Source organism: Dinoponera quadriceps, unplaced genomic scaffold, assembly GCF_001313825.1.
Source record: "Dinoponera quadriceps isolate SergipeBrazil2010 unplaced genomic scaffold, ASM131382v1 scaffold3271, whole genome shotgun sequence".
NCBI classification, from domain to species: Eukaryota; Metazoa; Arthropoda; class Insecta; order Hymenoptera; family Formicidae; genus Dinoponera; species Dinoponera quadriceps.
Genome location: NW_014557287.1, coordinates 255,217 through 266,413, shown reverse-complemented (window position 1 = coordinate 266,413; position 11,197 = coordinate 255,217). Strand labels below are relative to the sequence as shown.

General features: G+C 47.3%; 2 protein-coding genes across 2 annotated transcripts; both read left to right on the top strand.

The window, feature by feature from the left end:
- The first annotated feature begins 115 nt into the window (after nucleotides 1–115).
- LOC106748892 (60S acidic ribosomal protein P2) lies at nucleotides 116–1,840 on the top strand. The gene is made up of 4 exons (XM_014627810.1): nucleotides 116–206; nucleotides 1,088–1,260; nucleotides 1,358–1,462; nucleotides 1,607–1,840. Exons 2-4 carry the CDS (start codon nucleotides 1,089–1,091, stop codon nucleotides 1,675–1,677), a joined length of 348 nt encoding a protein of 115 aa, XP_014483296.1. The 5' UTR covers nucleotides 116–206; nucleotide 1,088; the 3' UTR covers nucleotides 1,678–1,840.
- A 401-nt stretch (nucleotides 1,841–2,241) lies between these two features.
- On the top strand, nucleotides 2,242–11,148 carry LOC106748939 (clathrin heavy chain). The gene is made up of 9 exons (XM_014627892.1): nucleotides 2,242–2,753; nucleotides 3,847–4,054; nucleotides 4,304–7,355; nucleotides 7,621–7,918; nucleotides 7,975–8,415; nucleotides 8,493–9,055; nucleotides 9,135–9,357; nucleotides 9,440–9,515; nucleotides 9,595–11,148. Exons 1-9 carry the CDS (start codon nucleotides 2,712–2,714, stop codon nucleotides 9,726–9,728), a joined length of 5,037 nt encoding a protein of 1,678 aa, XP_014483378.1. The 5' UTR covers nucleotides 2,242–2,711; the 3' UTR covers nucleotides 9,729–11,148.
- Nucleotides 11,149–11,197: the final 49 nt, after the last annotated feature.

Sequence of the window (11,197 nt, the reverse complement as noted above, 5' to 3'; positions counted from 1 at the left end):
AGTTTATTTAGTAAACTTCACAGTGATTGGTCAAATTTCAATTTGGCGCTGTAATCAACATCAACGACAATTTTTGGACGCAGTCGCCGTCTCATTATACTACATAATCCTTTACGATTCTTCTTTTCCACTCGCAGCTTGCCTATTTCTTCGTACGTTTATGTTGTGTTAAGCGTGATCCACGTTTCGTGTCGTGAGACTTAAAGGTACGTATATATTTCCAATTTTATCACATGGAAAATAATATTCCGCACTTTTAGTAACTCACATATCAAGGAGTTGATATATTCGACGTACTTGTCCGATTGTATTTTATCAATTGTTGTATCGCTGGATTCCTCTGAGTGTGTCACGTTTGAGCAAAAAGTGCAAATAGACATATATCGAGTATATATATTTTATTTCCTACTTTTCTTGTAGCACTTATGTTCATAGTTCTAAATTTTATGTTTTACATATAAATTTTTTCTAAAATTATAAATGTATGCGTATGGCACTCGATGTCTCTCGAGTACGAGCGTAGTATAGTAGACAGCGCACCGGTCTACTATGCTAAGGGTCCCGGTAGAGTCAGAAAATTTTTAATACGCCCGTAGTCTCTCTTCGGTGATCTGGCAAACCCCAAGAGTATTCATGCCAAGAAAACCTTTCTCCAAAATTTGCCGTTTGGAACCGATGTTTAAACTGTAGGTTCCATATGCATGTGTTATAATCTGTGTACGCACCACATGCATATGTGTGAGAGAGAGAGAGGTAGGCCTAGGCCCGACATGGGGCTGTGGAATGGCAATTAATACTATGTTTTACCAAATAATGGGTTTTATAGTAATAGGAAACTTTACATATAGAAGTTCAGCACCATTTCATAATGTTTCATATTAAATTATCTTTCGCCTGAATGATTGAGAAGACGTATTCATAATATTCACAATCATTCAGGCAAAAGATGGTTTAATATGAAACATTATGAAACGGTGCTGAACTTCTATGTGTAAAGTTTCCTATAAGTAATATACTGATGATATTGTTATTAAAATAATTGCATGTGCATATTGCGTCAATACTTGAAATATATTATGTCTTATAGAATGCGTTACGTGGCCGCTTATGTACTGGCTGTTCTGGGAGGCAAAGCCTCGCCAAGCCAAAATGATATTGAGAAAATCTTATCGTCCGTCGGAATTGAGACTGATACTGAGAAACTGAAAAAAGTAATTTCGGAATTAAATGGAAAGTCTATTGACGAGTTGATCACCAAAGGTATATAATGATGTATCTTTTAAAACTCATCTATTTAAAAGGAATAACGTTACCTTCCATGAGAACTAATTCATTTTTTTTTACTAAATTGTGTTAGGCAGGGAAAAATTATCATCCATGCCAGTTGGTGGAGCTGCTGCTGCCGGTACTGCAGCTGCTGCTCCTGCCAGTGGTGCGGCAGCTCCAGTAGAGGAGAAGAAAGGTAAATTCATATGCTTTTCTACTATAATTAACATCGACGATCCGTGATTGTTGTACCAAAATAATATGCTAAATGCCGTGAAAGTGACAAATACCTGTCACATATATATTAATGTTAACTATATAAACAATCTTGTTTCAACAGAGGAGAAGAAGCCTGCCAAGGAAGAATCCGAGTCGGAAGACGATGACATGGGCTTTGGTCTATTTGACTAAAGGATTCTTTTATCTTGTGATCGAACAATGTGATCTCAGGATAAAATTTGCTATATTCTGCAGCAGTAGTGTGAGTGAAGTTCAATAAATTTTTATATTATACAAATTGTATAAAATTTATGCCACTGCTGAGGAATAAAGCAGATCTTTTAACTAAATTTAACCCGATGTTTCTCAATATATCTCGTCTCTACATGCACGCGTCTTCCCCCACATCCTATCCTCCCTCTTGTGCAAGTATCGTACAAGTGATAACTAACGAGTTTCGAATGTATCGACGGAGGCGTAAATTGGTAATTTAATTTAGCGTAATGGAGATAACCTTTAACACATGTCCGACGTACACGCGGCAGAACGAGGACGGAAAAGTGAGATAACCGGGCAGAAAGGGATTTTTCCGCTATTTTTTCTGTCTCTCTCCTTTTACTTCTTTCGCACTCGAGCATGCGAAGCGTCACGCATTTGTGCGCCGTTGCGGTTTCATTCGCAGCGACGTAGCGACGCGACGAAGAGAGGGAGGGAGAGAGAAAGAGGGAGCGACAGTTGGCGGAAGGGAAAGGGGCGATGCGCGAGATTCGCCACAGAATCCAATCGTGTCAAATCGTGGCTGTATTCTTCCGCTAGCGCCAAGATCCCTCGCGTTCAACGTCAACGTCGCCGGGATCGTCGGGACAGGAAATACGGGCGAATCAACGGTTAATTGCCGATGCCCGAGGCGGTCGAGCGCGCGAGGTGACGCTCGAACGTCGACGAACAACGCCGGGACATTTTCATACGCGGGAACTATTTCGAGATAGAGGGGCGGCGTTGGCGGCCATGATGGGTGTCAGCGGCGAGTAGCGACGGTGTTCGGTCTCCGTCAGTTGGTTTTGCGCTTTGATGATTGATGCCGAGCGTTCGGCGGATAAAAAGGCGTTCGATAAGCGGGAATAGCTCGTAAGTGGACACAGTTGGGCTCACGAGCGCACGGCTATCCCGCAGGAGAATCAACGGCTGGAATCGCACCGGTGATATACTTTGAATATTTCGGCAAAATGACGCAGCTACTGCCCATAAGGTTCCAAGAACATCTTCAGGTACGTCATCTATTTCCCCTCGCGGTATTTCTTTCGAACGTGTAGGCGCCCGTCACGCTAATGCAGCCGGAATTACGTTGACCTTTCTTTCTCGCTCGGCACTGGACGAGATCGCATTTCCAACGAATGCGTTCTCTCGCGTCCACCGTGCTTGCGTGGAGGCTCGCCGATGCGCTCGCGGTTTATCCGTCTCTCTCTCTCTCTCTCTCTCTCTCTCTCTCTCTGTCTCTCTTCATGACACGTACATGCGGGACGGAAGTGGAGCTTTTTTTGCGGGCGATTGACATCACTTTGACAGCTGCAACGTCCTTCGCGGACGGAGCATCGCCGTGAAGTTCAGCGACGGTGCTCGACGCGTCGAACATAGAGGTCGACTCGTCGATCGAGTCGCAAAACTTCCTTCACGACAAATGTTTCACAGCGCAGGTTAATCGACCCGATGATACGCCCGAATTCATTCGTTTATCGATAACGTTGAACGTTATTAAGCGCGACGAACGAATTGATTTTTTTCGCCAATGAGCGAGGTGCGAGGTCCACGACTATCGTGGACGTATACGCCCCTCGTTTCCGCTTTTACCGAAACTAAATTCGTTATCGAATATTCGAGGCTTCCTTCGATATTCCCGTGACATCCACGATACATGTGAGATATGGGAAAATTTCCTCGCTTGTCTTTGTCGTCGACACGAACCTGTCAAGAACGAGAAATAACCTACATCTCTTTAGGATGAGAATGTTAATGCTTATTTGTAATGAATATTATGTAAAAATACAAGTTCACTTTAGCAACATATGGCTGTTGTAATAATTTTACATTGTTAAATTTCTCACTCTTTTTTTTTATGAAATCTAACCTACAAGTCTTTTCTTCTATAATTTTGTAATTATATTGGCAATGGCATATCACACTCATGTGTGTAAAGAATATATTATTAATAATTGGGTTTTTATAAAAGTAAAATTTTTCTTAAGGAATGATTGATATAAAGTTGGCTGTACATTACCCAGTCGATATAATATATTCTTAATCAACGAGTAATTGCGCAAGCAACATAGATGTAGAATTATGTCCTGCCTTTTATCTTTGCAGCTTACAGCTGTAGGAATCAATGCCAGCAATGTTAGCTTTAATACGCTTACTATGGAATCTGATAAATTCATCTGTGTGAGAGAAAAGGTCGGCGATACTGCTCAGGTGGTTATTATCGACATGAACGATTCTGCCAACCCTATCAGAAGACCGATATCTGCCGATTCTGCGATCATGAATCCAGCTAGTAAAGTCATAGCTCTAAAAGGTATGTATGTGCACTCTATCTTTCATCTCCAAGATGAAGCAACACCTTCTTTGTGACTCAAGATTGTAATTGCATGAGAATGAGAATAAAAGAAAGAACCTAAATAATACCAACTATATGTCTAAAAGATGTCTCAGGATGTCTTAAAGTTATCTTAATTAAGATAATTTTTGTAATGATTTAACAATTAAGTAGAAGTGCGCACATGCTGTATATTTCTGAGACGGAGCTCTGTTTTTGTTCGGTCAGCCATGAAAACGCTTCAGATCTTTAACATTGAGATGAAGTCGAAGATGAAGGCCCATACGATGACGGAGGACGTGGTGTTTTGGAAGTGGATATCGCTGAACACGCTGGCGCTGGTGACAGAGACCGCGGTGTACCATTGGTCCATGGAAGGTGACTCGACGCCGAACAAGATGTTCGAGCGGCACTCGTCGTTAAACGGCTGTCAGATCATCAATTATAGAACAGACCCGAAACAGACGTGGCTATTATTAATCGGCATTTCGGCGCAGCATAACCGAGTGGTGGGCGCTATGCAGCTCTATTCTGTGGAGCGAAAGTGCTCGCAGCCGATCGAAGGCCACGCCGCTTCCTTCGCTCAGTTCAAGATGGAAGGGAACGCGGAGGCGAGCAACCTCTTCTGCTTCGCCGTGAGAACGGTCCAGGGAGCGAAGCTTCATATCATCGAAGTGGGCCAACCGCCGGCGGGCAACCATCCGTTCCCGAAGAAGGCGGTAGACGTGTTCTTCCCGCCCGAGGCCGGCAACGACTTCCCCGTCGCCATGCAAGTTAGCTCGAAATACGACGTCATATATTTAATCACGAAATACGGCTACATCCACATGTACGACATCGAGTCGGCGACCTGCATATTTATGAACCGTATCTCGGGCGAGACCATCTTCGTGACCGCGCCGCACGAGGCTTCCGGCGGCATAATCGGCGTGAATCGCAAGGGCCAGGTACTGTCCGTTTCCGTCGACGAGGAGAACATCATACCGTACATCAACGGGGTGCTGCAGAACTCGGAATTAGCCCTGAGAATGGCGGTGAGGAACAACCTGTCCGGCGCCGAGGATCTGTTCGTGAGGAAATTCAACATGCTCTTCCAGAACGGGCAGTACGCCGAGGCGGCGAAGGTCGCGGCCAACGCGCCCAAGGGAATACTCCGTACGCCCGCGACCATACAACGATTCCAGCAGGTGCCGGCCACCCAGGGACAGACCTCGCCTCTCCTCCAGTACTTCGGCATTCTCTTGGATCAGGGACAGCTGAACAAGTACGAGTCGCTGGAGCTGTGCCGGCCGGTGTTGGTCCAGGGCCGTAAGCAGCTGCTGGAGAAGTGGCTGAAGGAGGACAAGCTCGAGTGCAGCGAGGAGCTGGGCGACCTGGTGAAGCAGGCGGATCCCACGCTGGCGTTGAGCGTTTATCTGCGAGCGAACGTTCCCAACAAGGTGATACAATGCTTCGCGGAGACCGGACAATTTCAGAAGATCGTGCTCTATGCCAAGAAGGTCTCCTACACGCCCGACTATATATTCCTCTTGCGAAACGTCATGAGGATCAACCCCGACCAAGGCGTGGCGTTCGCGCAGATGCTGGTGCAAGACGACGAGCCGTTGGCCGACATCAATCAGATCGTCGACATATTCATGGAGCAGAACATGGTGCAACAGTGCACGGCCTTCCTCCTGGACGCGCTCAAGAACAATCGGCCGAGCGAGGGCGCCTTGCAGACTCGCCTCTTGGAGATGAACCTGATGTCCGCCCCGCAGGTAGCCGACGCTATATTGGGCAATCAGATGTTCACCCACTACGACCGAGCTCACGTCGCCCAGCTGTGTGAGAAGGCTGGCCTGCTGCAACGCGCCCTGGAACACTACACGGACTTGTACGACATCAAGAGAGCGGTGGTGCACACCCACTTGCTCTCGCCTGACTGGCTCGTCGGATTCTTCGGGACCCTGTCCGTGGAGGACTCCCTCGAATGCTTGAAGGCCATGTTAACGGCCAACATACGTCAGAACCTGCAGATCTGTATACAAATCGCGACCAAGTATCACGAGCAGCTGACGACGAAGGCACTGATAGACCTGTTCGAGAGCTTCAAGTCCTACGAGGGCCTCTTCTACTTCCTGGGTTCGATCGTGAACTTCAGCCAGGATCAGGAGGTACATTTCAAGTACATACAGGCGGCCTGCAAGACTGGCCAGATAAAGGAAGTGGAGCGTATATGTCGGGAGAGCAACTGTTACAACCCGGAGCGCGTGAAGAACTTCCTGAAGGAGGCCAAGCTGTCCGACCAGCTGCCGCTGATAATCGTCTGCGACCGGTTCGACTTCGTTCACGACCTCGTTCTCTACCTTTACCGCAACAACCTGCAGAAGTACATCGAGATCTACGTGCAGAAGGTGAACCCGTCGCGTTTGCCGGTGGTCGTCGGCGGTCTGCTGGACGTCGACTGCTCGGAGGACATCATCAAGAACCTGATACTCGTGGTGCGCGGCCAGTTCTCCACCGACGAGCTGGTCGAGGAGGTCGAAAAGAGGAACCGGCTGAAACTGCTGCTGCCGTGGCTGGAGTCTCGCGTGCACGAATGCTGCGTGGAGCCCGCCACGCACAACGCGCTGGCCAAGATCTACATCGACAGCAACAACAATCCTGAGAGGTTCCTCAAGGAGAATCAGTTCTACGACAGCAGAGTCGTCGGCAAGTACTGCGAGAAGCGCGACCCGCATCTGGCCTGCATCGCGTACGAGCGCGGCCAGTGCGACCGCGAGCTGATAAGCGTGTGCAACGAAAACAGCCTCTTCAAGAGCGAGGCGAGATACCTGGTGAGACGTAGAGACCCCGATCTCTGGGCGGAGGTGCTCCTGGAGAGCAACCCGTACAAGCGACCGTTGATCGATCAGGTGGTTCAGACGGCGTTATCCGAGACCCAAGACCCCGAGGACATATCGGTCACGGTGAAGGCGTTCATGACGGCCGACCTGCCTAACGAGCTGATCGAGCTTCTCGAGAAGATAGTGCTGGATAGCAGCGTGTTCAGCGATCACCGCAATCTGCAGAATCTCCTTATACTGACGGCGATTAAAGCTGACCGCACGCGCGTCATGGAGTACATCAATCGCTTGGACAATTACGACGCGCCGGACATCGCGAACATAGCGATCAACAACGAACTCTACGAGGAGGCCTTCGCCATCTTCAAGAAGTTCGACGTCAACACGTCGGCCATCCAGGTGTTGATCGAGCAGGTCAACAACTTGGACAGAGCCTACGAATTTGCGGAAAGGTTAAGACTTATTACTATACACAATCTGGTTGAAGGAAACGGAATTCTTACGACCCAAATGTGCTTCTTCTGAGAAATCTGTTCCTTTCTGCTTACAACCAAACTTTTTTTCCCGTATAACATTGTTGATAATCAATTTTTTTTTTTATTTCTCTTCGATGCAAACTGATTTTGTAAAGTAGAGGGCTTACCCTGGAATGATTTTTCATTTATTTATCTTTCGGCCATGTGGAACTCACTCGAATTCACCGTGTCCCACGTGTAGGTGCAACGAGCCGCCGGTGTGGTCGCAACTCGCCAGGGCACAGTTGCAGCAGGGTCTGGTGAAGGAAGCGATCGACAGTTTCATCAAAGCGGACGACCCGTCGGCGTACATGGACGTGGTGGAGACGGCGCACCGGACCTCGCACTGGGAGGACCTGGTCCGTTATCTGCAGATGGCTCGCAAGAAAGCGCGCGAATCCTTCATCGAGAGCGAGCTGATATACGCGTACGCGCGGACCAACCGGCTCGCCGACCTCGAGGAGTTTATATCGGGCCCTAATCACGCCGACATACAGAAGGTACGTTCGTTCATTCCCGAGAAAGAGAGCGCCTACCCGTTCGTTCCCCATTGCAGATCGGCGACAGGTGTTTCGACGACAAGATGTACGACGCCGCCAAGCTCCTCTACAATAACGTATCCAACTTCGCGCGTCTAGCCATCACCCTGGTGCATCTGAAGGAATTCCAAGGTGCTGTGGACAGCGCGCGCAAGGCCAATTCGACCCGCACTTGGAAGGAGGTCTGTTTCGCCTGCGTGGACAGCGGCGAGTTCCGTTTGGCTCAGATGTGCGGCCTGCACATAGTCGTGCACGCGGACGAGCTCGAGGACCTGATCAACTACTATCAAGATCGCGGCCACTTCGAGGAGCTCATCAACCTCCTGGAGGCGGCTCTGGGACTCGAACGCGCTCATATGGGCATGTTCACCGAGCTGGCTATTCTTTACAGTAAATACAAGCCTCAACGAATGAGGGAGCATTTGGAACTGTTTTGGTCGCGCGTCAACATACCGAAGGTAGGTTCAGGGAAGGTTCAGGAAAGGTCGATGATGACTCGAGGGAGCGAAAATTATCGAGCGAATGGCTTCGGCAGGTGCTACGCGCGGCGGAGCAGGCTCATTTGTGGGCCGAACTGGTGTTCCTATACGACAAGTACGAGGAGTACGACAACGCGGTTCTCGCGATGATGCAGCATCCCACCGAGGCTTGGCGGGAGGGTCACTTCAAGGACGTGATCACCAAGGTCGCCAATGTCGAGCTCTACTACAAGGCTATACAGTTTTACGTGGAGTACAAACCCCTACTGCTGAACGACATACTGCTCGTGCTGGCCCCGCGCATGGATCACACCAGATCGGTCGCGTACTTCACGAGGACCGGTCATCTGCAACTGGTGAAGCCGTACCTGCGATCGGTGCAGGCCCTCAACAACAAGGCCATCAACGAGGCGTTGAACGGTCTGCTGATCGACGAGGAGGATTACCAGGGTCTCCGCACGTCGATCGACGCGTTCGATAACTTCGACAACATCGCGTTGGCGCAGCAGCTCGAGAAGCACGAGCTGATCGAGTTCAGAAGAATCGCCGCGTACCTGTATAAGGGGAACAACAGATGGAAACAGTCGGTGGAGCTTTGCAAGAAGGACCGCTTGTTTAGGTAACGCTCCTCGCTATCGTCCGCGTAGAGAATGCTGTGAACAAACGTATCACAAACGAGTAACCTTTGCGACGCCCAGGGATGCTATGGAATACGCGGCGGAGTCGCGGAACGCGGAGGTCGCCGAAGAATTGCTGGAGTGGTTCTTGGAGAGAGGCTCGAAGGACTGCTTCGCCGCATGCCTGTTTCATTGTTACGACTTACTTCACCCGGACGTCATCCTGGAGCTTGCATGGAGACATCGCATCTTACACTTCGCTATGCCGTACCTCATACAGGTCGCGCGGGAATATATAACCAAGGTAAATGCATATCTGATGCGCGCTTTACCTCGTTTGGCGGGTCGTGCCGATGATTATTCACGACGTTGAATCTTCCCGGCAGGTCGATAAGTTAGAAGAAGCCGAGAGCCGACGTATCGAGGAAACCGATCATCAGGAACATAAGCCTATGATTATGCGTGAGTGATCTCGTTTGGACACTTTTTCTCTCATTAATGACGTTACCTCCGTTTTTTTATCCTTGTTGTTTTTACACAGCGGAGCCTCAGCTGATGCTGACCGCAGGACCGGGAATGATGGCACCCGGCTACGCTCCTCAAAACGTATACGGCACACCCGCGCAAAGCGTGTACGCGTCCACCGCCGCAGCCTATCAAGGTTACGGTATGTGAAATACATTTAACAGGACAGATCAACAGAATCTACTTTTCTATAAAGTTTAGGTAGAACTCGAGATTGTTTGGTTAGCTTGAAATATTATCGAAGCGAGCATACGAATACCGGAGTGGATATATCACACATTATCAGAGGCGTAAAAACTCACTTTTAGATCATTGATTATAACGAACGGTGAGAGAGATGTATTAGGAGGACGAGGAATCCTGTCACATCGCTATCTAAGTGTAAACTTGTAATTTATAGGAGACATTGCCGAGTAAAACAATATTATATATCGCATCGTTTAAGTAGTCTAATCCGGATCTTGTGAAACGGATAACGCTAATTACGTCAGGCGTAATGCATAATAACGCGATTGAAGCGAAGAAATTCCTGTTTTCTTTTTAATACCGCGGTGCTGAGATTTTTCTATTGAATTTAATTATCGTTGCTGCACAGAGACGGTGAAGAGATATATATATATATATGTACATGTACGTTGTAAGACAGATATAATTTCGCTGTATTTTGCTCGCACGTGTTTGTATGTGCGTCTACGTGCCTTTCTTTTGACTACTGAAAGAAGAAACAAATTGCTTCGTTTCGGCCAGATCAACCTTGTATCCTCGATTCGTCATTTCCATACGAGTTACACGGCGTTTTTTTGTTTGTTTTTTTTTTCCTTTTCAGATAGACCTCGATTTTGAATAATACTTTTATATCTTTTCACGATTTAGTTACAGCGGCAAATGAATTAAAAACCGACATAATGTCGACGAGTTCCTACGGCGTCCCGATGCGCAGAAAAGAATGACTGTTGTCGATTATTCGCGAACGAACCAGGTCACGCCGGTAAATCGGAACTCGAAATAAAATGTTATATCGGAATTGAAATCGCTGATTTATAATATCACGTATTTAAACGTGCTAGAAACGAGGAAGTGAACGTTCAATTCTGAAAGTTGATTCTTTCTTTCTACTTTCTAAAAAGAAATGGTGGCATTATAAAATATATATATAGATTTTAGCAACATCGTAGTGCGCGATAAATCACAGCGGAAATAAAGCGCCCTGGCAAATTTACATGTAATAAAAAAGAGCATCTTCTTAGGTCGGGTAGATCATGTATTGTTATAATATCGGTATGTAACGAGATCTTTAAAAAAAAAAAAAAACGGTGAAAATCTGTAGAAGTTTTAAAACAAAAAAAAAGGTATGTGTCGCGTGTCTATGATACATCGTTCTAGGTCTACCTGTGTGTACATTCGCTTGAACATGATACAGACGCGTGTTCGCAGCTAGCTTGATTTGCGTAAACCGATCGTTCGTAAAATAAATGATTACCAATATCGAAATTGATGGCAAGATCTTATTGTCTTACCAGTCTATATCGAAATATATACAATAGATTGAGCTTTTTGCCCGATCGTCATATGTCTCATGCTTTAAATACCCTTTCATTATCCATGGCAAAAGAAGACGG

Bases quoted from the DNA above. Each gene is read 5' to 3' on its own strand.
- LOC106748939 (XM_014627892.1), top strand. From the start codon at position 2,712: ATGACGCAGCTACTGCCCATAAGGTTCCAAGAACATCTTCAG. The intron at 4,055-4,303 runs GTATGTATGTGC...TTGTTCGGTCAG, and splicing joins TAAAGTCATAGCTCTAAAAG to CCATGAAAACGCTTCAGATC. The intron at 9,056-9,134 runs GTAACGCTCCTC...TGCGACGCCCAG, and splicing joins AAGAAGGACCGCTTGTTTAG to GGATGCTATGGAATACGCGG.
- LOC106748892 (XM_014627810.1), top strand. From the start codon at position 1,089: ATGCGTTACGTGGCCGCTTATGTACTGGCTGTTCTGGGAGGCAAAGCC. The intron at 1,261-1,357 runs GTATATAATGAT...AAATTGTGTTAG, and splicing joins TGACGAGTTGATCACCAAAG to GCAGGGAAAAATTATCATCC. The intron at 1,463-1,606 runs GTAAATTCATAT...TTGTTTCAACAG, and splicing joins TCCAGTAGAGGAGAAGAAAG to AGGAGAAGAAGCCTGCCAAG.